This window comes from Amblyraja radiata, chromosome 10 (assembly GCF_010909765.2).
Source record: "Amblyraja radiata isolate CabotCenter1 chromosome 10, sAmbRad1.1.pri, whole genome shotgun sequence".
NCBI lineage: Eukaryota > Metazoa > Chordata > Chondrichthyes > Rajiformes > Rajidae > Amblyraja > Amblyraja radiata.
This window is the reverse complement of record NC_045965.1, coordinates 52815238-52842065: the sequence shown is the minus strand read 5'-3', so window position 1 is coordinate 52842065 and position 26828 is coordinate 52815238. Positions and strand designations below refer to the sequence as shown.

The window sequence follows — 26828 nt, the reverse complement described above, 5'->3', positions numbered from 1 at the left end:
TGTGGGCAAGTTTCCACACTGTATGACCCATGATCACATTGAATGGCGGTGCTGGCTTGAAGGGCCGAATGGCCTACTCCTGCACCTATTGTCTATTGTCTATAACAACTAGAGAGCAGTCCTGCGCTACAATCTACCTCATTTGTAGTCCCTCGATCTATCTTTAATTGGAATTGTTTCAAGGATTTGGAAAGAGGACACAAAGATGTGTATTGCATTGCCAATATTGAATACTTACTTGACTTTATCTCGCACTAAACGTTATTCCCTTTATCATGTATCTGTACACTGTGGATGGCTCGATTGTAATCATGTATTGTCTGTCTGCTGACTGGTAAGCATGCAACAAAAGCTTTTCACTCTACCTCGGCACACATTTGAGATTAAACTCGACTCGACTCCATGACTCTAAAGTAGGAGCAGGAGTCGGCCAATGTCGCCCCCCCCCCCCCCCCCCCCCCGAGCTGCCCTGACCTTCAACATGATCGTGGCTGATTTACGCCCACCTAAGCTCTTAAACATGTCAGGCAACATCTGTGGAAAGCGAAAGAGAGGTTGTCAACTCTGCTTCATAGGTGCTGCCTGGCCCTCTGAGCGTTTCCCGCATTGTCCTGTTATTGCTTCAGACTTCCAGCATCTGCAGCTTTATCTTTGACTTTTGAAGAGGAGAGGGAAATGGGTTGAGGATGAAAGGTGTCTGGCTTTCCCCATCATCCTTTGCAGGAGGGGAGGGAAGGAATGGTGGAGGATTAAGAGGAGACATGAGTGGCAGCAGAGCAAGAGGGAAAGGCAGCCTGAGTGGGTCATTTATACCGGGGGAATTATGATTAGCATTAGGAAGGAAGAGGTAGTAAGGAAGGAAAGGAATAAAAGGAAGGTGGAGGGTTAGTCAGTTCGAAGGGACAGAGAGGAGCCTGACTTGTGGCAAGATAACTTGGAAGAAGATCTCCTCACCTCATGCTTTCCCCATGCTGTAAGAATAGAGATATGATTTTGCATTGTTTTAATTTAGAACAAATGTTGGCAAAATTGACTCAAGTGTTTAGATCCAATCCTTGATTCACAGTGACACTGAGATAACAGTGAAGCACATTGAAACTATAGACAATAGGACAGGATGTATTCTGCAAAACTATGTGTGTTCAGCAATCTCTTTAGAGACCTGAGGGTCATAGACTTTTCAACAAATGTAAACAGAGCACGGTTCCTTTCAGAATGGCACAAGTGGGAATATAAAGTAAACATTGTGTAGGAAGGAACTGCAGATGCTGGTTTAAACCGAAGAAAGACACAAAAAGATGGAGTTACTCAGCGGGACAGGCAGCATCTCTGGAGAGAAGGAATGGGGGACGCTTCGGGTCGAGACACTTCTTCAGACTAATCTGGTTGAAGAAGGGTCTCGACCCGAAACATCACCCATTCCTTCTCTCCAGAGATGCTGCCTGTCCGCTGAGTTACTCCAGCATTTTGTGTCTATCTAAAGTAAACATTGGTTAGGAAGCCATGTTACTTTCAAGGAGATATATAATGACTAGTGTGTCCGATCATTTGAACGTTCCTTGTTCGCAGAAGGTTCTTTCAGTTTTTGTATATATATAGCCTAAAGTTTAGTTTAGTTTAGAGATTAGATTAGATTAGACTTTATTAATCCCCTTATTCAGGGGAAATTCAGATATCCTTGCAGCACACTAATAAAAATACAACATAGCATTCAAGAAGTTCAACACCAAAACACAAAAACATCCCCTCACAGTGGTTCCCACTGTGGGGGAAGGCACAAAGTCCAGTCTATCCTACACACACTAGGGACAATTTACAGTTTTTCCGAAGCCAATTAACCTAAAAACCTGCACGTCTTGCGAGTGTGGGAGGAAACAGGAGCTCCCGGAAAAAACTTACGCAGATCACGGGGGAAAGGTACAAACTCCGTACAGACAGCACCCGTAGTGCCAGACAGCACCCGTAGTCGAACCCGGGTGTCTGACACTGTAATGCAGCAACACTACCACTGCGCCAATGTGCTGCCCCAGAAAAAGATGAATGTCTTTGCATAATCAAATATCTAAGTGCGTTTGTCAGAAAACGGTAATCAATCTCACACTTTTGCAAATTTGTAATTTTGGGAATAATTGAAAATGCACACCACCTGATTCAGGGATAGTCTCTCCACAGCTGTTATCAGGCAACTGAATCATCCTACCACAACCAGAGAGCAGTGCTGAACTACTATCTGCCTCTTCGATGATCCTCAGACTATTGTTAATTGGATTTTTCTGGTTTTACCTTCGACTAAACGTTATTCCCTTATTCATGTACCTATAAATGGATCGATTGTAATCATGTCTTGTCTTTCTGCTGACTGTTTAGCATGCAACAAAAGCTTTTCACTGTACCTCTGTGCACGTGACAATAAACTAAACTGAAACTGAAACTGAACTGAAGTATTAAATCTCAGTGTTAAGTTATGCTCCTGTCCCACTTAGGAAACCTGAACGGAAACCTGAACGGAAACCTCTGGAGACTTTGTGCCCCACCCAAGGTTTCCATGCGGTTCCCGGAGGTTTTTGTCAGTCTCCCTACCTGCTTCCACTACCTGCAACCTCCGGCAACCACCTGCAACTTCCGGGAACCGCACGGAAACCTTGGGTGGGGCGCAAAGTCTCCAGAGGTTTCCGTTCGGGTTTCCTAAGTGGGACAGGGGCATTAAGCTTTCTTTGTTAAAGAACCTATGTAAGTGTTGTTGGAACTGAAATGCATAATTGACATCTACAGTTCAATATTTATTCAATATGTTCAAGAACCTTGGGGAAACCATAATTAGTTTAGTGATACAACATGGAAACAGGCCCTTCACCCCACCAAGTCCACGGCTACCATCGATCACCCATTCACATTAGTTCTATATTGACCCACTTTCTCATCGATTCCCGACACACCAGGGGCAATTCACAGACACCAATTGACCTACAAATCTGCATGTCTTTGGGATGTGGGAGAAAACCAGAGCACCCGGGGGAAACCCACATGGTCACAAGTAGAATGTGCAAACTCCGCACAGACACGAGGTCAGGATTGAACCTGGATATCTGACACTGTGAAGCAGCGGCTCTATCAACTGCGCCACAGTACCGCACCCAAAATTAATTAAACGATTATGACAAACTCAAAATCTTACGAATTTTAAAACTAAAACTTACTCGGTTTGAACTGAGGCAAATTATCACAGTTAAATTATTGGATTTGCAAAAGAAGTTGAAAAGGCAGATGTTACATTTGCTGGGAGTAAAACTGATGGTGACATTCAAGTCTAGCAACTTTTTAATATTCATTTCGGGATATAGGCATTGTTTAGTTTAATTTAGAGATACAGTATATACAGCAAGTATAAATCCCACCCACATAATTACGGGCACATAATTATGATTATAATATACTGAGTTAAACTTAATGGCTACTATAGTACGAGTGTCAGGGGTTATGAGGAGAAGACAAGAGAATGGGGTTAAGAGGGAAAGATAGATCAGTCATGATGGAACCTTTGCATGGATAAGGTCGGTTGAAGGCTCTGTGACTGAGGGATTTTTTGCTGTACTTTTTCAGATTCTGAAATTTATACTTTATTCTTTCTGTTTTTTTTTCTTCATTTAGGAGCAATTTTGGACATCTACCTAATCACTAACCTCAGTTCGAACAATGAGTTTTACCTTTCTTGCGTGTCTGCCGAGCGGCATTCGGATGGGTTGGTGCTTAAAATGGAAAAGGATAGCTCGATAATTAAAGTGACAAAAAACAATTTCAATTATATCAAAGACCCAGAGAAGCACAACGGGATACGGGGAGTCGGCCCCTGTAAGCATTGGGAACAGACTGGCATCTACTACTGTGAAGGCAAACAACAGATGGAGAAAACCCATGTTGTGACAATTATTAACAGCAATAAAGGTAAGTCTTCCAACAATCGGTGTGACAAAAATGTAGGCCATTTTAGACTTGTTGTTGGAGCTAATATACTATCTAACTGTATTATATTCTGTCTCCAAACTTCACTTCAGAGTGCAACATAACCATATTGCACAGAAAAAGATACAGCACAGTAATAGGTTCATTCATAAGACTTGGGAATGGAATTTGGCCATTCAGCCCATCAAGTCTGTTTCATCATTCCATCATGGCTGATCAATTTTCCCCTCTCAACCCCATTCTACTGCCTTCTCCTCGTGACCTTTGACACGATCAAGAACCTACCAATCATGCAATTAGTCCGCTAGCATGTCCTTAGGGTCTGGGATGAAACTTGAGTATCCATTAGAAGCCTTTGCAATCATTTGTGTAAACTCCACACAGACAGCACCCAAGATCAGGATTGATCATGTTCACCGCAGTTGTAATAGAAAACATAGAAACACAGACAAAATAGGTGCAGGAGTAGGCCATTCGGCCCTTCGAGCCAGCACCGTTATTCAATATGATCATGACTGATCATCTAAAATCAGTACCCTGTTCCTGCTTTTTCCCCATATCCCTTGATTCCTTTAGCCCTAAAAGCTAAATCTAACTCTCTCTTGAAAACAACCCGTGAATTAGCCTCCACTGCCTTCTGTGGCAGAGAATTCCACAGATTCACAACTCTCTGGGTGAAATCTCATCTCATTCCTAAATGGCCTGCCCATCAGGCAGCAGTACTAATTGATGTACCACCATACCGCACTGTTATACGTATTATTTTCTGATTTAGTTCAACAACTTCATTGGAACCAAAGTTCATAAGTAAATAGAGGACAAAAGATAAATTTCCATTACTAATCACGTTTGGTCAATCACTAACTGGTGTTACAAACAACGCCTATGTTTGCCAATCCCATTATTTCTAATGAGATACAAGAGACTGCAGATGCGAGAAAGTTGAGCAAAACACAAAGTGCTGGAGGAATTCAGCAGGTCAGGCGGCATCTGTGGAGGGAAAGGGCAAACCCTTGTCTTCAGACAGAAGAAGGGTCCCAAACCAAAATGACACCCATTCTTTTTCTCCAGAGATGCTGCCTGACCCGCTGAGTTACTCCAGCGCTTTGAGTCTATCTTTGGTATAAACCAGCATCTGTAGTCCTTTGGTGCTATACTGTATTCTTTATTCACTCACATCCAATGGACTTGTCAGCATTGAATTACTCCTGCTGGGATATCAAATACAATTTCCTTGCCTGACCACATCTTTATGCCTTCTTGTTCATTCTTGACCCCAATGTTTCCTGATTTGCTTCTACTTATACAACTCCTCGATTTTAAATTCCTTATCTTTGTTTTCAAATCCCTCCCAACCTTTATTATTGCTTTCAGCCCCGTAGCCATCCAAGATATCTTCACTTCTCCCATTGCAGCCTCCTGATCTTTCCCAGATTCCAGCAATAACAGCCTTACCTTCAATCATCAGGGGCCCTAAACGCTGCAATCCTCTTCCTGGTCTCTCTGCTAACATATCTCCCTCCTCCTTTAAAACTGTCTTAGAAACCGGTCGGTCACGGTGGTGCAGTGGTAGAGTTGCTGCCTTACAGCGAATGCAGCGCCGGAGACCCGAGTTCGATCCCGACTATGGGTGCTGTCTGTACGGCGTTTGTACGTTCTCCCCGTGACCTGCGTGGGTTTTCTCCGAGATCTTCGGTTTCCTCCCACACTCCAAAGACGTACAGGTTTGTAGGTTAATTGGCTTGGCAAATGTAAAAAATGTCCCTGGTGGGTGTAGGATGGTGTTAATGTGCGGGGATCGCTGGTCGGCGTGGACCCTGTGGGCTGAAGGGTCCACGCTGCGTTTCCACGCTGTATCTCTGTATCTCTAAACAATACTTCTTCACCAAACTTTTATCATCCGCATTGACATTTCAGTACGTAATTGTGTCGATTTCGATAATGCTCCAGTGGAATTGCTTGGTAGGTTGTGCAGTGCTCAAAAACAGTTACGTGAAATGGAAATTGTCATTCTGTACACGTTCCACTCATTGAACCCGTATTAAAGTTATTCTGTTCCCAATTTTCCAGCCGATTTCTACCCGAACAGACTCACAACCACCGTGAGCAAGGGGGAAACTGCTTTCCTTCAAGTGCAGAAGCAGAATGTATTGAACGAGGATGTGATGTTGAAGTGTAACGGTGAGTGATCTTGTACCTCTTCCCTGGCTTCATTGTCAGCTTCACAACGGTACCCTGTAGAAAGGTTTGGCAGTGCTGTATCTCTAAACTAAACTAAACGTGACTTCACTTAACCCGTGCTTTCCCTCTCTGTCCATCCCTTCCCCTTCCCAGTTCTCCGACCAGTCTTACAGTCTCCGACTACATTTTATCTCTGTTTGCTTTGTTGCTACATTCTCCCAACTAACAATGATCTACTCCACATTTTCCTTGATCCACATTCCCTTTGTCCTGTTTTCACACCTCACACATCCTTATCTATACACTTCCTTTTCTATGTACCGCCCTGACATCTGTCTGAAGAAAGGGCTGCACCTGACATGTCACACATTCCTTCTCTCCAGTGATCCTGCCTGTCCCGATGAGTTACTCCAGCTTTTTATGTCTCTCTTCAATTTAAACAAGGATCTGCAGTTCCTTCCTACACATTAAACTAAACTAAAATTTAGAGGTGCTCAGCTTAATGTACCCATGAGCGGCGCATTATGTGTGAGTGACTGGAAGGTGATTCGTTTTAGTTTTAATTTTTAGAGATACAGCACAGAAACAGGCCCTTCGGCCCACCAAGTCCATGCCAACCAGCGGTCACCATGTACACTAACACTATCCTACACACACCCGGGGCACTTTACAATGATACCAAGCCAATTATCCCACAAACCTGTACGTCTTTGGAGTGTGGAAAGTAACCGGAGCTCCTGGAGAAAACCCACGCAGGTCATGGGGAGAACGTACAAACTCCGTACAGACAGAGCCCGTAGTCAGGATAGAAACTGGGTCTCTGGTGCTGAGAGGCAGCAACTCTATCGCTGCGCCACCGTGCCACCGTGCCTCCCCATTAGTGTAGTAGTGAAGGGTGAGAGTAAACAATGTTGAGAGACACGTGGAAAGTGTTGCACGCTAGGGAATAGGGATGAGTGGACAAATTTAGATCATTCGTTTACAAATCTCTCATGCTAAAATTAAAAGGGACCAGCTATTTTGACCAACTCCCTGCATCCCATTGTCCCTGCATCAATTACCAGGGTGGTAGAGGGAACGCTACAGGAATTGTAGACATTTATCTTCAACCTCTGGAACATCGGATGTTGAGGGGAGACTTAGAGTCATTGAGTGATACAGTGTGGAAACAGGCCCTTCGGCCCAACTTGCCCACACCGGCCAACATGTCCCAGCTACACTAGTCCCACCTGCCTGCACTTGGTCCATATCCCTCCAAACCTGTCCTATCCATGGTACACAAAAATGCTGGAGAAACTCAGCGGGTGCAGCAGCATCTATGGAGCGAAGGAGATAGGCAATGTTTCAGGCCAAAACTCTTCTTCAGACTGATAGGGGGTGGGGGGGAGAAGAAAGGAAAAAGGAGGAGGAGGAGCCCGAGGGCTGAGGTAGGAAGGGGAGGAGACAGCAAGGGTTAACAGAATTGTGAGAATTCAATGTTCATGCCACCATGATGCAGACTCCCCAGGCGGAATATGAGGTGCTGTTCCTCCAATTTCCTGTGTTGCTCACTCTGGCCGTGGAGGAGGCCCAGGATAGAGAGGTCGGATACGGAATGGGAGGAGGAGTTGAAGTGCTGAGCCACCGGGAGGTCAGGTTGGTTAGTGAGGACCAAGCGGAGGTGTTCGACGAAACGATCGCCACGCCTACGCTTGGTCTCACCGATATAAATCAGCTGACATCTAGAGTAGCGGATGCAATAGATGAGGTTGGAGGAGGTGCAGGTAAACCTCTGTCGCACTTGGAACGAGTGCTTGGGTCCTTGAATGGAGTCGAGGGGGGAGGTAAAGCGACAGGTGTAGCATCTCTTGCGGTTGCAAGGGAAAGTGCCCGGGGAAGGGGTGGAGCAGGAGGGAAGGGAAGAATTGACAAGGGAGTTGAGGAGGGAGCGGTCTTTGCGGAAGGCAGACAGGGGGAGAGATGGGAAGATGTGGCGAGTGGTGGGGTCACGTTGGAGGTGGCGAAACTGACGGAGGACTATTTATGTGCCGGCTAGTGGGGTGAGGACCAGGGGGACTCTGCCCTTTTGTGAGTGAGGGGATGGGGAGAGAGAGAGCAGTGTTCCTATCCATGTCCCTGTTTCTTAAACGTTGGGATTGTCCCAGCCTCAACTACCTCATCTGGCCGCTTGTTCCATACATCCACCTTTTTTTTGTGTAAAAAAAGTTACCCCTCAGATTCCTATTAAATCTTTTCCCCCTCACCTTGAACCTATGTCCTCTGGTCCTCAATACCCCTTCGCTGGGCAAGAGACTCTGTGCATCTCCCCGATCTATTCCTCGCATGATTTTGTACACCTATGTAAGATCACCCCTCATCCCCCTGCGCTCCAAGGAATAGAGACCCAGCCTACTCAACTTGATAGAAGTATATAAAATTATGCGAGGCATAGACAGCCTAGACATTTTTCCCTGGGTGTAAATGTCCAACATCCAACAGCATAGCTATAAGGTAAGAGGGAGAAAGTTTAACGGAGATTTGCAGGGCAAGTTATTTTTACACATAGTTGTGAGAGCCGTGAACGCATTGCCATGTTGCCGGTAGAGGCAGATACGATAGTGGCCTTTAGGAGGTTTTTAGCTGGGTGCATGGAAGTGCAAGGAATAGAGGGATATGTATCATGTACAGGCAGATGAGATCAGTTTAACTTGGCACCAACGTTGGACCAAGGGCCAGTTTCTGCGCTGTTCTGTCCTACATTCTCTAACCTATTGCTGAAGCTGCGTACATTTGTCTTTCCCATTCTGTCCCTTGTTCCCTGCTGCCTTTTTCTCTGTGTGATTTTTGACAGAATGCCTCACTGGTGTACAATATCTTTTATTCTTAGGTAGCTACATCAGTACAATCCACACAAATGAAATAAAAAATGGAACTGTGCCCTTGGAGTTTGAGAATGTCAGTCCATCGGTCACCTGTGTTTACAGCACGACAGTTCTCAGTGGGAATCTTCTGAATGGGGCCTTCTTCAGGCTTATCGTCCGAGGTAAGATACTCCTTGAGTCTAGCAAATGGCTGCTGTATATCTGGCCTGGGAGCATCATGGTAACGGCACGGATGATCAAGAAGCCTGAGTTCAAATCTTACTGAGGTAGTTGAGCGAATTCTGGGCCTGAACACGCCGGAGTTTGGAAGGATGAGGGGATGTAGCATTGAAACGTACTGAATAATGAAAGGCCTAGATAGAGTGAACGTGGAAAGGATGCGTACAGTAACGGGAGAGTCTAGAACCAGAGGGCACAGACTCAGAATAAAAGTACGTTCCTTTAAAATGGAGATGAGGAGGAATTTCTTCAGCCAGAGGGTGGTGAATCTGTGGAATTCATTGCCACAGACAGCTGTGGAGGCCAAGACATTTGGTATTTTTACAGCGAAGATTGGTAGGTTCTTAATTAGGACTTGAGTCAAAGGGAGAAGGTTTAAGAACGAAAATAGATTAGCCATGATCAAAAGGTGGAGTAGACTCGATGGGTCGAATGGCCTAATTCTGCTCCTATGGTCTAATTCAATTTGGTTAATTAAATACGTCCTGGAATGTATCATGGAAGTTCAGGTGCTTAAAAACTTACATTAAAGAAAATTGCTATCTACATAAATAAAAACTAAGACAGACACCAGGAACTGCAGATGCTAGAATCGTGAGTAAAACACAAAGTGGTGGAGTTACTCAGCAGGTCAGCCAGTATCTGTGGAAGGAATGGACAAACAACATTTCGGGTCGGGTTGTCCAGGCCCGTCCAGGCCCTCCAGAGATGCTGCCTGTCTCGTTGAATCACTCCAGCATTTTATGTTTTACTATAAATTAATAACTAATTGTTTGAAAATTCTGGCTTTGATTGAATAGAATAAAATCTGATTTCCTCACGGCTTATATTTGCAAAAATAAATTAATTATATTAATACCAGTACAGTATTCACACTCAATTAACAGTCTCCAGGTTAAGTAGTACAGAAACCCAACATGCCACCACTGATCTCACAGCAATAGCAGCTGAACATTTCTTCACACTTTCACCAAGAGAGGGTGCTAGAGTCTGAACAAAGAGGCAGGGTATGAATTGAGTGACTGATCATACACTTAATTCTGCTCACACATGACAAATGCCCTCATTACTAAAACAACTATCCTGGCATCCTCAAATTATATTGCTGCACTAAAACATTAAGTTACAGGGTGGATAAATATCATCAATTGTAATAATTTCTCTTTTGATCTCAGGTACCCCCGGTGGTGCCTAGTTTGTTATGAATAATTTAGTCAAAATTACCATAACTGCTGCTAACATTTGCAGTTTTTAGTGAAAACTCACATCTTGAGATTATGCAGCTTTTGAGCTGGTGTCGAAAGAGACAATGTTCATTGGGGCAGAATTAGGCAATTTGATCGGTCTACTCAATCATGGCTGATCTATCTTTCCCTCTCATTCCCATTCACCTGCCTTCTCCCCATAATCCCTGACACCCGTACTAATGTGGGGAAGTGGGGCATGCCCATTTTTGTATGCATGCCTTTGAGGAAATTTTTTAAATTATATTCATTCTTTTGGGTGTAAGGCCGCTAATATGAGGAGTTTTATTTAAAGAGCACGGACTGCTGTTACTATTGATTAGTTATGAAACTGACCACTGTGTCATAATATAATTATGTATCCTATAATTCTGCAATTTACTTAAAAGCTATTTTCAGTCAGCAATAATCGAGTTGTTCACAGGTGCTGGAGCGGTTATGAGAAGTTCTTGGAACGATTCAATGAGTTCTTTAAAATAACCCGCACTCCACAGGAACCATCATTGCTATAGCTACCTTTTCAAGCCTTGTACAAGGCGCTGAAGAATATAATAATAGGACTGGGAGGAATTAACGTGGAATTTGGAAAGGGAAATCAAGTTTGACTGGTCTGAAATATTGTAACTAGCAGCACAGAGAAGATCACGAAGATTAAGTGTCGGCACTTAATTAACATTCATAAAACAAATTGAGCAGACCAGTAATCAATCTGATTAACCTTTGTTAATTCCCTCACTTATAAGTATTTCCTTCCTTAGAGTGATCAGCACTGTGCAAAGTGTTTAACGTGAAATGTAAAGAGCAATGAAAATATATTTTGTGTCCGATTTCATGGAGAAAACACACAGAAAGCTTACCAGATTGGAAATGCAGGTTGAGAGAGAATGAGGAATACAAAGTTGCCGACAGAAGTAAAAATGTAGGAAATGTAAGAATTAATGGGACAGAACGCTGCTAAATCCCCAGACTTGGTGATCTCCATCCTTGGTTTTGAGGAGGTGGCTAGAGAGATAATGGATACACTGGTTATCATCTTTCAAAATTAGTTTTACTTTAGAATGGTTCCTATAAATTGAAAGGCAGCCAATGTGGGAAGGATGGGAGGAAACGAGAAGTTATAGACCAGTTAGCCTGACATCAGCAGTAGGGACAAGGCTGAAATTCATTATTCAGGAAGTGGTAGTTGGGCTGTAGACTTTAGATTTTAGACTTTAGAGATACAGCACGGTAACAGGCCCTTCGGCCCACCAAGTCTGCTCCTACCAACGATCACCCCATACACTAGCACTATTCTACACACTAGGGACACTTTGCAATTTTACCAAGGCCAGCTAACCTACAGGCCTGTACGTCTTTGGAGTGTGGGAGGAAACCGGAGCACCTGGAGAAATCCCACGAGGTCGCAGGGAGAAGGTACAAACTCCGTACAGACAGCACCCGTTGTCAGGATCGAACCCGGGTCTCTGGTGCTGTAAGGCAACAACTCTACTGCTGCGCCACTGAGCTGGCTTGGAGAAAATAATAATAAAATGGCTGGGGAGAGTTAACATAGATTTGTGAAAAGGAAATCAATTTTTGACTAATGTGGACAATCACACTGGTAGCACAGATAAAAAATGAACCAATTCCCATGATGTTTTTGGACCTTCAGAAAGACTTTGATAATGTAACACATAAGAGATGGCAAAGGAGCGTGGAGCATTATTCATAAAATAAGCAAGTGGATTGAGGATTCATTTATCAGAACGAAAAACAAAGAGTAGAGATAAATAGGTCATTGTTAGATTGTGAATAATGAGGCAAGTCTTGGATTGTGGCTGGAGTTCCAAATGTTCACTAGTCTAATCAGTGTTTTGGATGAGAGGAATCAAGTGTCACATATCCAAGTTTGCTGATGATAGAGAACTCTGCTAATGTGGGCAGTATGAAGGATAAAGAGAAGCTTTTATTGACAGACTAATGGACGGAGAATTCAGTTGCTTACTCCTGCTATTATGTTCATATGACATTTCTTAAAACTTGTGCCTTTGATCTAATTTTAGGTTGTCTACCCTGACATCTGCTAATGTGGGTCATCGTCAATTTTGCATAATTATTCTCTTATAGTGCATTGTGGGATGTTTTGCTACATTATGGGCAGAAGATAAATGGAAGTTGCCACAGCTATTTAAATTTCATTTGTGTCTACAATTTTTATCATAAAAACAGACATAGAAAATAGTTGCCATTCGGCCTTTCGAGCCAGCACCATCTTTCAATATGATCATGGCTGATCATCCACAATCAGTACTCCGTTCCTGCTTTCTCCCCATATCCCTTCATCCCTTTAGCCCTAAGAGCTAAATCTAACTCTCTCTTGAAAACATCCAGTGAATTGGTCTCCACTGCCTTCCACAGATTCACAACTCTCTGGGTGAAAACGTTTCTCCTCATCTCAGTCTTAAATGGCCTACCCCTTATTCTTAAACTGTGACCCCTGGTTCTGGACTCTCCCAACGTCAGGATTTTTTTTTCCTGCATCTAGCCATAATTATCAATATGTAATTCCTGCCTCTCAGTTTTGAAGACATGTTAATAAGGTGATACATATTTACTTTTCAGTCTGAAGAAGGGTCTTGACCCAAAACGTCACCCATTCCTTCTATCCAGAGATACTGCCTGTCCCGCTTATTTCCTCCAACATTTTGTGTCTATCTTTGATTTAAACGAGCATCTGCAGTTCTTTCCTACACATACATATTTATTTATTTGATTGATGGTTTTCTGGATCATGAGTTGTTCTATCCAGCCCATAAATGCAACAATTAGATACAAAGCAAAAATATTGCACCCACTGTGATTCTGACGTATTTCCAGGATGAATAGCTGGACAATGATACATGAGCTGTGATTGTCTTAGTGGTCATTGGATATTGCTTTAATCTTGTTCTAACGCTTTTGTTTTGTTTTACAGCGTGTCCTGATAAAAAATGGGGTGCATCTTGTGACAAAACCTGTCCTGAGTGCCTGAATGGGGGGATCTGTCACGAAGGTACTGGGGAATGTATCTGTGGTCCAGGATACACAGGAGAGAACTGTGAACTGGGTAAGGGGAAACAAGTGTTGAACATTGATCAGAACATGATTCCATAAATCAGGCATCCATGTAGAATTGATTTGCTGAATTTTTATATTGAAGGTGTGCATCCTTACTTTAATAAAATCAATGTATGCTGACTTCAGGTCAGTTCAAAGATAGACACAAAATGCTGGAGTAACACAGCGGGACAGGCAGCACCTCTGGATGAGAAGGAATGGGTGATGTTTTGGGTCGTGACCCTTCTTCAGACTCAAGAAGAAGGGTCTCGACCCGAAACGTCACCCACTCCTTCTCTCCAGAGATGCTGCCTGTCCCGCTGAGTTACTCCAGCATTTTGTGTCTATGTTCGATTTATAGCAGCATCTGCAGTTCCTTCCTACACATTCAGTTCAGTTCAGTTTATTGTCACGTGCACCGAGGTACAGTGAAAAGCTTTTGTTGCGTGCTAACCAGTCAGCAGAAAGACAAGACATGATTGCAATTGAGCCATACACTTACAGTGTATTACAGTACATTTACAGTACAGGACAAGGGAATAATGTTTAGTGCCAGGTAAAGCCAGCAAAGTCCGATCAAAGATAGTCTGAAGGTCACCAAAGCCTTAACTGGCCTATTTGCCTTATTCTAAGCCTCAGACACTGACACCACAGAGTAATAAAGCCATCTAAAGCAGTATGATTCAGTCAAATTCATTCACAGGTCATGGGTGAGGCAGTAGACACCCTGTAGCAGCCACAGGTGCTAATTTCAGTAACACTGACCTACACACTGAACATGCATTATCTGACAAGTATCAATCACCATTCAAGAAAAATGGTGGTTTGTTAAGGAAGAAAGAAAACTTTAATAGAAAAGGAACTACCGACAGTACACAGTCAACTCACTGAGGATAAGGAAATAACAGATGGGCTACATTGGCATAGTTTCAAAGGATGATCCTGACATAGTGTGTATTCGGATGATGCCGGTGATGATCAATGGAAGGCCAGATATTCAGATTCAGATTCAGATTCGGCTTGGTTCGGAAATTTGAGCGCCCTGGAGAGGAAAAGACTACAAAAAGTCGTAAACACTGCCCAGTCCATCATCGGCTCTGACCTTCCTTCCATCGAGGGGATTTATCGCAGTCGCTGCCTCAAAAAGGCTGGCAGTATCATCAAAGACCCTCACCATCCTGGCCACACACTCATCTCCCTGCTACCTTCAGGTAGAAGGTACAGGAGCCTGAAGACTGCAACAACCAGGTTCAGGAATAGCTACTTCCCCTCAGCCGTCAGGCTATTAAACCTGGCTCGGACAAAACTCTGATTATTAGCAACCACTTTCTGTTATTTGCACTACCAGTTTATTTATTCATGTGTGTATATATTTATATCATGGTATATGGACACATTTATCTGTTTTGTAGTAAATGCCTACTATTTTCTGTGTGCTTAAGCAAAGCAAGAATTTCATTGTCCTATACAGGGACACATGACAATAAACTCACTTGAACTTGAACTTGAGATTCAACTTTAATTGTCATTGTCAGTGTACAGTACAGAGACAACGAAATGCAGTTAGCATCTCCCTGGAAGAGCGACATAGAATATGATTTCAATAAATAAATCTATTTACATGCATACAGTCATAGTGTTTTTCCTGTGGGAGGAGTGTCCGGGGAGGGGGGTGACTGGCAATCACCGAGGTACAGTGTTGAGTAGTGTGACAGCCGCAGGGAAGAAGCTGTTCCTGGACCTGCTGGTCCAGCAACGGAGAGACCTGTAGCGCCTCCCGGATGGTAGGAGGGTAAACAGTCCATGGTTGGGGTGAGAGCATTCCTTGGCGATGCTGAGCGCCCTTCGCAGACAACGCTTGCTTTGGACAGACTCAATGGAGGGGAGCGAGGAACCTGTGATGCATTGGGCAATTTTCACCACCCTCTGCTTTCCGGTCGGAGACAGAGCAGTTGCCATACCACACTGTGATACAGTTGGTAAGGATGCTCTCGATGGTGCAGCGGTAGAAGTTCACCAGAATCTGAGGAGACAGATGGACCTTCTTCAGTCTCCTCAGGAAGAAGAGACGCTGGTGAGCCTTCTTGACCAGAGTTGAGGTATTGTGGGTCCAAGAGAGGTCATCGGAGATGTTGACCCCCAGGAACCTGAAGCTGGAAACACGTTCCACCTCCGTCCCGTTGATGTGGATGGGGGTGTGCGTGCCGCCCCTAGACCTTCTGAAGTCTATGAGGATAAGGAAATCAAACTGTAGGCAAGAATACCCAAGTGTGCACTGTTGAAACTTGAAGGAGTGAATGCTGAGGGTGTAGATTCCGGTCTAAAACTTACCCCCTTAGTCTGGTTCAGTCAAACACCGAATACGAGCACTGGAAATCCACCTCTCCTTTATTGTACACAATACCAATACAATACCTATACCAATATCAATACCGCGGGGCCCATCCTTGGCTCTACTTATTCGAGCCCAACAGCCTCGCGCAAATAGAACAAACCCCAGAAGCTCGGTACACCCCAATGTGCTCCCCACCCTTTTATACCCTTACAGACCCTTGGCGTGAAAATATATGGGGGGAGGGGGGGGGGTACAACCCTTACAAGCCAATAACCAATATGGGCTGCAAAGTACATTGAATGATAGTTCCCTAACCCAATCATACATAGCATAGTTTCAACACAAAGCACTTAGGGGGAAACACTTCTGTTAAGTAAAGAAACACTATCACGAGGTAAAGAAACATCTTTGGTGGGGCCCCTCTCTTGTACCAATCACAATTCGCAGCAGGAAGACTCTGCAACATAAGTGTAACCCAACATTTCCCCAACCAATCCCAAGCATGCTTTTGCAACAGGTGTGGGGTGGGGGGTTTAGAGATGATGCAGTAAGGTTTGACTGAGCTGGGAGCGTCTATGGTGGAGTTAAGGGAGTGGCTGCAGAAGTATTGTGGTCCATGTTACAGAAGCTTATCTTGGCCATAATCATTTTCTGAATCTTAACGGCTCACCATTTTGTTTTCAGTCTGCGAAGAAGGAAAATTTGGTCGCAATTGCCAAGAAGAGTGTAAATCGCAGAGTTCCTGCAGTGGTTACAGGTTCTGTCTGCCCGATCCCTATGGCTGCTCTTGTGCTGCAGGTTGGCAAGGGAGGAAATGCAATGAAGGTAAGTGCAGAAAACAACATTCATGTTAAAGAAGTGCCTTGAAGCTTCTTAAGCTGTGGAAGGATTCAGGATGTGTTAAGTTAAAAGTATCTGTGGAATTCATTGCCACGGAAGGCTGTGGAGGCTAAGTCAATGGATATTTTTAAGGCGGAGATTGACAGATTCTTGATAGTAAGGTTGTCAGGGGGTTATGGGGAGAAGGCAGGAGATTGAGAGGAAAGATAGATCAGCCATGATTGAATGGCAGATAGACTTGATGGACCAAATAGCCTAATTCTGCTCCTAGAACTTAAGAATTTAAAGAAAATTAGGGAGGTGAGGTTTTGGAATTGTATGGCATTGTAACAAACAAAATAGCGTGCTCTATTGTGGAAACAAAGAACTGCAGATGCTGCTTTATACCAAAGAAAGACACAAAGTGCTGAAGTAACTCAGCAAGTTAGAAGGCATCTCTACAGAAAAGGGATAGGTGACAAATCGGGTTGGGATTATTCCCAGACTACCTGAGGTCTGAAGACGGGTACCAACCCAAAATATCACCTATCCTTTTTCTGTAGAGATGATTCTGACCGGCTGAGTTACTCCAGCACTTTGTGTCTATCAGCGTGTATTTATTGTTTTTTGACATTATTAATCTAATGCATTGCTGACCAGTATCCCTTGTTTTCCCTGTCACAAACACAAGGACGTTAAATTGTCCAAGATGTTGGTGAGGTCGCACTTGGAGAATTGTATTCAGTTTTGGTCAACCTGCTGCAGGGAAGAAGTCATTAAGCTGGAAAGAATGCAGAGAATTAGGAGCACATTGCTGGGACTCAAGGGTCTGAGCCAAAGGGGTAGGACTTTATTCCTTGGAGTGTGGGATGATCTCATGGAAGGTGCAGAAAATCATGAAGGCAATAGATAAGGTGAATCCACACTTTTTCCCAAGATAGGGAAAGCAAGAATAGAGGTTTCAAGCAAGAGGGGAAACGTTTGATAGGAATCCGAGGGCAAACACACACAGCGGGGGGTGGGGGGTTTATGGATCAAGCTACCAGAGGGAGTAGTTGAGACAGGTACAACAACAAGGTTTCGAAAGGTACAAGGATATGACATTTTTTCACACAGAGGGTTGTGAATCTGTGGAATTCTCTGCCTCAGAAAGCAGTGGAGGCCAATTCTCTGGATGCTTTCAAGAGAGAGTTAGATAGAGCTCTTAAAGTTAGTGGAGTCAGGGGATATGGGGAGAAGGCAGGAACAGGGGTACTGATTGTGGATAATCAGCCACGATCACAGTGAATGGCCGTGCAGGCTCGAGGGCTGAATGGCCTACTCCTGCACCTATTGTATTTTGTCTGTTGTCTATTGAAAGGTTTAGAGGGATATGGGCCAAACATGAGTTAATAGGACATGCTTAAAAGGGACTTCTTGGTCGGCGTAATCAAGTTGGGTGAATGGGCTTTGTTTCGGGCTGTATGACACAATGATTCTATGACTCTAGTCCTAACCTTATTTTGTCCTGTTAACATCAAAATGAGGCAGGATTTTGAGCTGCCACACCCCATCCCTATGCTGACCAGGTGAAGGATACGGGCAGTAAGGGGCACAGCAAACAGTGCTATGAAAACCAGGCTTTCCCAGCCTCTGGGGCATCTGACAAACCAAACAATGGGGGGGAGATGGAGAGGGGGGGCATATGGGGACAGAAGGCCAGTGATACTTTATCTTGCCTCATTGGTAAGATACTCCTCTTACCGTCTTGTTCCTCGGTACACAAAAATGCTGGAGAATCTCAGTGGGTGCAGCAGCATCTATGGAGCGAAGGAAATAGGCAACGTTTCCGCCCGAAACCCTTCTTGTTCTGAGAGCAGGCAAAGCATTCACTTGGCACTCCGATTACGATTTCCCTGACATTTGAACCCGAGGATCTGGCTGTTCCACCAGGTCAAATGTCAAGAAAGTTTCCTCTCTCAAAATACAATCTTGTCGCTGCAAAACCCGGTGTGGAAACACAAATTTATTGAGTAAATTGGAAAACTACGGTACAAACGCCAATATCCTGCAAAAACGAATCAGTAAGTTATATTGTCCAAATCTTCTGGAAATGATCCGTGCCGGCAGATGAAAGGGTCGTGATTGAAGGCCAAACATTAGTTCAGTGGGATTTTGGTAGGAATAATGGCGACACATCCTATCAGGAACACGGCCTTCTGCTGCCCGGCATCCCAGCCAACTCTTGTCTGAGGATTAACTGTCAAGCGGTTGGCACCCTCAATGCGTATTCTTGCCAAAACTGTCTGCTGAGTCTAGTTTAAAAGGCAATTTCCTCAGCCTCAGTGAAGATGCTACAACTGTTAATCTGCTTTTCAGGTTAGAAGTCAAACTGAAGTTACATCTGTTCCCTCAGGTGGATAGGAAAGATCGGATCACAATTTTGAAGAAGCCCAGTGGTGTCCTGGCCAATATTTCTCCCTCAATCAGCATTATTTGAATACACGATCTGGACAGTATCACATTGTTGGTTGTGGAAGGCGGCCACGGGCAAATTGGCTGATGCATTTCCCAATGTTATAACAGAGACTCAAGATCAGAGCACTTAATTGGCTGTGAAGCGTTAGTGATGTCCTGAGGGAGATATAATATGCTGCCATGCCATTTTCACCTTCCAGAGGAGAGAGAGTGAGGAGGTCTTACCAGTATTATCACTGCGCTTAAAAGAGAAATTTTAACTGTATAACAATGGTAGGATTTCCTTCAATGTAAGTACAGATCTCCACTGGCCATTGGAATGGAAAAACCCAAAAGTTAATCATTTGACACAGGATTGTGTTTGTACTGTAATCACCACCTCTGATCCAAATTTAAAGAGAACAGACAAAATAAATAACTCAGCAAATTTGCTAAAATCTTGAATCTTAGATTCAATTAATTATTGCAAAAAATCTGCACAACTGGTTTCAGCAATAAGGAATTGATTGACTAAAACAAAATGTAGAATTAAAGAACTGTTGTTTGGTGTCCGGGGCGATCGCAGTGGGCTGAAGGGCTTGTCTCCGCACTGTATTTCAAAACAAAATAAAATTGTGGAGGAGAATTGGACTGGATGCAATGATTTTGGGCAGCAGAGATCTGTCTTAGCGTGCCAGAGAAACCAGGTTTGATCCTGACTATGGGTGCTGTCTGAACGGAGCTTGCACGTTCTCCCCATGACCACGTGGGTTTTCTCCAGGTGCTCCGGTTTCCTCCCACATTCCAAAGATGTACAGGTTTGTAGGTTAATTGGCTTTGGTAAAAATTGTAAATTGTCCCCAGTGTGTAAGATGCTGCTTGAATACAGGGATCGTTGTCAGGGAGGACTCAGTGGGCCGAAGGGCCAGTTTCCGCACTGTATCTCTAAACTAAACTAAACTGCAGATGTTGGTTTATACCAGATATTCACAAAGTGCTGCAGTACAATGGTACAATGGTGCTTTATTGTCACATGTGCAAAGTGCAAATGCACAATGAAATTATTGTCTTACAAACAGTCCAGTAGAGTATTGCCATGCCATCCACAATTAGAACAATCCCCGAACAGAAATAGTCTACTGAGCCCGCATGCAAAAGGTACCATGTTCTGGCGCCATTTTTCTAAGTCCAGTCATCATTCCAGTTGTTATGAGCGGTGCCTGATTCAGGCTAGATTCAGGCTCCAGCCATCGCCTGCCTTGGTCAACCAGCAACCAACTTCCTCTCCTCACTCTTTCATCTTTGTGCCTCAGTAACAAAGCGGGTCAGGCAGCATCTCTGGAGAAAAAGATAGGTGAAGTTTTGGGTCAGGACCCTTCTTCAGAGTCTGAAGTTGGGCCCTGACCCGAAACATCACCTATCGCTTTTCTCCAGAAATGCTGCCTGTCCCACTGAGTTAATCCAGCACTTTGTGTCTTTCTTTACTTGAGTAAATAGTTCTCAATGGCCTTGTACAAGCTGATTGCTTCATCCAAGAATCTTCTCTAAATGATCACTGGATGTGATGTGCGTCTGGCTCCTCTGCTCTGGTCGTTTGTGCTCTATCGCTGGTTCAGAGGTGAGCCCAACTGAAGGCCAGGAGGTCAGATATATTTCCAGGCCATTTCTGGCTTTAATATTGCAGTGCGCAGGTGCAGAAACAAGCTGAAACACGGGCAGAGTCATCAACAAAAGGCATACGCAGCAATCCCATTGATACCTGGGGAACTGTACTCAATGCATGGGGAAGTAATCTTTAGTGACCAAGAAATTGTGATTGAAGGCCGCAAATTAGTCTATTGCTCGATCTAATTAAATGATGTTCTCAGTTTGTAGCCCTGGCACCTATGGACCTGAATGTTGGCTGATATGCCACTGTCAAAATGGAAGAAGTTGTAATCGATTCCATGGGTGTAAGTGCCCTGCAGGATGGCATGGCCTGAACTGCGAGAAATCAGGTACCAGTCATTGTGTGAATATGCATGTACAGAAATGTGTATGCACATCTGTACCTGACTTTTATTGTATATCTGTATACATGTGTGTTTCCAGGGATGTGTATTTGTTGTGTGTGTGTGTGTGTGTTTGTGCAGGCATAGATATATGCATGTGTGTTTGTTGGTATTTATATGTGTTCTCATTTTCTTCTGATGGTTGGCCGTTTGTTCCAAGGAGTACCTTCTTCCACAACATGGGTTTCCCTTTGCTTCAGTTTGAGGTTCTCACCGCACATAAAAGCAGACAAAAGCTTTCCACTGTACCTCTCTGTACACGTGACAATGTCAAACCAAGCCAAAACTAAAACTAAACATGCAATATTAATATGAGAATTAAATAATCCTAATTCACCCATCAGTGCTCACCATTCCATAATTGACTTGATAATATTGAAATAAATTCTTGTCAATGGGATGAAATCTTTCTGAAAATATATATATATTTAAATATATAAATATATATTTAAATATATAAATAAATATGTATGCCTGGCAGTGTTTGGGTTTGGTTAACAAAGCTCTTGACCAAGAATTTTGTAGAGGACATAAACAGCGAGGAAGTTTAACAAGAATTTCTTCTGGAATTTTTTGAGGATGGAACTAGGAAAATGGATAAGTAGTGTACCTGGACTTTCAGAAAGCCTTTGATAAAGTCCCACATAGGAGATTAGTGGGCAAAATTAGAGCACGTGGTATTTGGGGTAGGGTACTGACTTGAATAGAAAATTGGTTGGCTATGGGAACTAGAAAATGAGTAGAGAAGATTGATAAGGATGTTGGCAGGACTTGGACTGTGTTGTAGTTAGTTAGGCTAGGATTTTATTCCTTGTAGTGTAGGAAACATAGGGTTTACCTTATAGAGGTGCATAAAATCATGATAGGGGTTCTGTGGATAGGGTGAATGCACACAGGCTTTTATTCATGGTTGTAAAATCAAGAATTGGAGGGTATAGTTCAAGGTGAAGGAAAAGATTTCATTGGAACTTGAGTGGCCAGAGGGGCAGGTACAAGAATGAAGTTTACAAGACATTTGGACAAATACTTGGGAGGAATGGATTAGGGGGATATGGGTCAAATGCGGGCAAATGGGACTAGCTTAGATGAGCATCTTGACTGCCTTGGATGAGTTAGGCCAAAGAGTTTATCTCCATGCTGGATTTCACTATGCCTCTAAATGCTGGACTCTTTGACAGTGACGATCTCCATAATATTACTTTGTGTACTTGGGAGGATTTTAACGACTTATTAACTAAGATTGGTATTTATTGACGAATATTTGGTAATAACCAGCTGATTTCTTTCCCTTAAGATCACATGCCTAAGATAGTGGACACTTTTACCGAAGTTGAATTGAACCTAAAGTCAAGCCCGGTAATGAGATGTTCTGCCACAGCCATACCTTTGCCTGTCAATGGGGAAATTCACATCCGTAAATCAACCAGTGCGATACTAAAGGTGAGTGTTCTCACAAGCACGTCCTGGATTTGCATATGATGCAATCATGATATAGGATTCAAAGTATATGCCAAGAGATTGCCACTGCGTTTTGTGTGAATAGAATCGACAATGTAATGATGTGTAGAGAGGAACTGCAAATGCTGGTATATACTGAAGATAGATACAAAATGCTGGAGTAACTCAGCGTCTCTGAAGTAGGGTCTCGACCCGAAACGTCATCCATTCCTTCTCTCCAGAGATGCTGCCTGACCCGCTGAGTTACTCTAGCAGTTTGTGTCCACCTTCGATTTAAACCCGCATCTGCAGTTCTTCCCTACACAACCAAAGTAAAAGACAAGTGCGTTCTTTTAGTGATACAGAATCATAAAATGATGGCCATTTAGCCCATTGTGCTTGTGCCAGGTCTTAAGTTCAATTGTCACACTCAATCCCTTTCATAGTTCCTTTCCCCCCGAAACCTCTTTGTACATTCGAACTCCTTAATAGCCAAAAATTGGTTTCTCTCTGTTCTAAATAAAGTGAGACCTAGCCTCCTTCACGTTCTTAGGTAGAGTATTTCCTCTTTGGTTGTCAATATTTCTTCTCATCCCTGTGCTGAGAGGTGAAGCCCATATTCTGAGGCTGTGTCCCAAAATTCTAGACCCCGAACCGGGGAAATAGTCAGCCATGTATGTGCCCAACCAAACAAAGCATTCTTATTTCAATGAAATCGCCTCTCATTCTACAACAGAGTGTAGAGCCAGTCTGTTTCATTTCTCCTCAGAGGATAGTGTGTTCTTCGCAGAAATCAATCTGGTGAACCTTTGTTATGTTTCCTCTGTATCAAATATGTCCATCCTTGGATAGGATGTGGACACAATATCCCAGGTATGGTCTCCCATGGGTCCTGTATAGTTGCAATCAGAAATGAATTGCCTTTCAGAGTGGGTGAAGAAGGCAGGATAATGTACACACAGGAGCACACTCTGGTGGCTTTGTATTGAACTTTCCTGAAACAAAGGAACCGATCCAGCTCAGGGGCAAACGGCTTGTTAGATTCTCTGTTGGATGAACCCCGCCTCACATCTGCTGTTCATGTCCGTCTGTCACATTTAGCTGCTACTGTCAAGTAAAGCATTTTACATTTGGGTTTTGAATAAATGCAAGAGAGTTCTCCCTGGTGTTCTGGCCAATATCAACCCCCCCATTCAATATCACTAATAAAGGATGTTGGAAGGAACTGCAGATGCTGGTTTAAATCGAAGATAGACACAAAAAGCTGGAGTAACTCAGTGGGTCAGGCAGCCTCTCTGGAGACCAGGAACAATCAGGGTCAGACACAACTGATCTCAGGCAGGGTGGTGCCCTGGTGGGCCCATTGTTGGCTGGGGAAGGTGTGAACTGAGCAGGGATACAATGTGGAGAACTGGGGGAGGAATGTGTCAAGGGGAGAGGGAGAGGGGATGGGAGTGTAGGAGGAAGTTACTTAAAATTAGAGAATTCAACATTCATACTGCTGGTTTGTAAGCTACTCACTTGAAATATGAGGTGTTGTGTCTGGGGAAGGATCCCGACCCGAAATGTCATCTGTCCCATTACCCCCCCCACCCCCCCCACAGATACTGCCTGACCTGTTGAGTTCTTCCAGCATTTTGTTTAACACATTGAGTTAGGTTGTGAACATGTGTTTCTTTACTTCATGATACATTTCTTCAAAATAAGGAAAGGGAGAAGGTTCAAATTGCTCCTTGCCTACAGAATGTTATGAATTTGAAGATTTATTCGCATTGCACACGAAAGATCTCCATTGGTATTTTGTACAAAAGGCATTAATTATTGAAGAAAGGTCTGAAGAAGGGTCTCGACCCGACACGTCATCCATTCCTTCTCTCCAGAGTTGCTGACTGACCCGCTGAGTTACTCCAGCTTTTTGTGTCTATCTTCGGAGTAAACCAGCATCAGCAAATTCCTTCCAACACAAGGATTAATTACTGTTTGGAAGTCTGTTATTTTGAACACAGATATCTTTGTATCAAATGTCAGAAATGAATTGAAATGGGTTTTTTTTTCATCTCAGGCAATGAAATCCATCATGCAAGGGAACTTAACCACTTCAGAATTCAAATTACCGCAGGTTAGTCCACAGGATGAAGGCATTTGGGAATGTGGAGTCAACACATCTACTGGCACTGAATCTAGGAGATTCAAAGTCATTGTAAAAGGTAAGTTCCAAAAGCTTCAAACTTTGGGACTCGATCTTCAGCTTTTAGCTGTTGTGCAGAGCCTTTTTAAATCTGATAAAATGTTATAAAACTGTTGCTGCAAATCCTTGCCAATCCCACTGAACCTCTAGCCTATAACCACCCTTTTCCATTTTGTCTATCTCTTTGAAAGGTTAAGTATCACATAATATTTAATTTCTATCCTTAATCATTTTACAAACAATTGCTATTTGATGGTACCTATGTTGTTCTAGATGTACCATTAATTCTTCAACCTTGTGTACATTTGGAAAAAGAACATTAATTTTTATATCCTTTTCCCTACTCTGAAACAAAGTGGAAGCATACTCTTATGTTTGTATGTTATCCATTTTGCTACTTTGAACTATCATCGTATACTCTCTCTTTGACTCTCTAAATGTACCCTCACCTCGGAACTTGCCCCTCAATGAGAAAGATCTTGTGCAATAGGCACATAGACCTATGTGTCGGAGGTTTTGTATGTGGCATTGAGTGGAATGAACTTAAACATATCCCACCTAAATCTTAATGGGGTTTAAGACAATTCTTCATCAACCACCATCTTCATTCCCTGATGACCACGCTTTTCCCAATGTATTTTCATGGATTAGCTGCATTTTACATTTTGCTCAGAGAAGAGGAATCGAGAACCAGAGAGCATAGGTTTAAGGTGAAGGGGGAAAGATTTTATAGGAATCTGAAGAGTAACTTTTTCACAATAAGGTTGGTGGGTGCAAAGAAAGAGCTGCCGGAGGAAGTAGTTGAGGCAGGGGCAATCGCAACGTTTAAGAAGCAATTAGACAGGTATATGGATAGGGCAGGTTTGGAGGGAAATGGGCAAAACGCAGGTAGGTGATGGGTCGATGGAACATGTTAGATGATGTAGGCAAGTTGGGTCGAAGGGCCTGTTTCCGCACTGTATGACTCTATGAACCTATGTTGCAATGGATCATCTGTTTGTCTATTTCTTATTTTACAAACAAGTAATAATTGTTTTTTTCCAGTGCCTCCAATGCCAGTGAATATTCCAAGTGTCCTAGAAAAGAAAAGCAGGCAGCTAAAAGTGAATCCAAACAGTGAGAACTTCACTGGAGATGGACCGGTGAAATCTGTTAAACTTCTCTACAAACCCAATGATAGTGGTGCACAGTGGTCAACGATAGTAGGTGAGTCATTTGAAATGAGTCAGTGTTGACTGAATACTCTCAGGGATGGCTTAAAATGAGCAAAATGTAAATCTTGGCATTTTGATCGTCTTACCAATTGGTAAAGACTGATATGAAACCAAACTAATGGGGACAGGAAGTCCTAAAATGGGCGGCACATTGGTGCAGCGGTAGAGTTGCTGCCTTAGCTCCAGAGATCAAGGTTCAATTCTGACTACAGGTCCTGTCTGTACAGAGTTTGTATGTTCTCCCCCTGACCGCTAGGGCTCTCTATGGGTGCTCTGGTTTCCTCCCACACACCAAAGATGTACAGCTTTGTTGGTTAATTGGCTTCTGTAAATTGTAAATTGTCCCTTGTGTGTAGGATAGTGCTAGTGTATAAAGTGATCGTTGGTTGGCATGGACACGGTGGGCCGAAGGGCCTGTTTTCATGCTGCATCTCGAAAGTCTAAAGTCTTGGCATTAGAAGAGAAACAGGTGACTTGACTGCCCTCCAGTGGACATGCTGAGGAACCAGAGAAGACCATTAATTCTGAAACAAGTCCAACTTTCAATGAGATTAAATTAACCTTATTACCTTACCCAATTAAGATTAATGACTGAAATCGGGAGATGGTGTCTTACGAATCTGATTTTTTTTTTTGAAGAAGTAACCAAAAAGGTTGACATGGGCAAAGTCGTAAGACATTGTCTACATAGTCTTCAGCAAGGCATTTGATAAGGTTCCGCATGGTAAGCTGCTCTAGATGGTTATATCGCAAGGGATCCAGGGAGAGCTAGCTGAGTGGATAGAGATTGGTTTCATGGAATCAAGGA

The 26828-nt window shown here is 43.4% G+C and overlaps 1 protein-coding gene across 2 annotated transcripts in view; it reads left to right on the top strand.

The window, feature by feature from the left end:
- Positions 1-26828, top strand: part of tie1 (tyrosine kinase with immunoglobulin like and EGF like domains 1) — a 65342-nt gene that overhangs the window by 7485 nt on the left and 31029 nt on the right. For both annotated transcript variants that reach the window (XM_033028858.1, XM_033028857.1), the window contains exons 2-10: positions 3649-3942; positions 6031-6141; positions 9008-9163; positions 13419-13550; positions 16560-16700; positions 20999-21127; positions 22476-22621; positions 24681-24825; positions 25851-26012. In XM_033028858.1, coding sequence (XP_032884749.1) covers positions 3649-3942; positions 6031-6141; positions 9008-9163; positions 13419-13550; positions 16560-16700; positions 20999-21127; positions 22476-22621; positions 24681-24825; positions 25851-26012 — 1416 coding nt within the window. The remainder of the gene's footprint in view (positions 1-3648; positions 3943-6030; positions 6142-9007; positions 9164-13418; positions 13551-16559; positions 16701-20998; positions 21128-22475; positions 22622-24680; positions 24826-25850; positions 26013-26828) is intronic.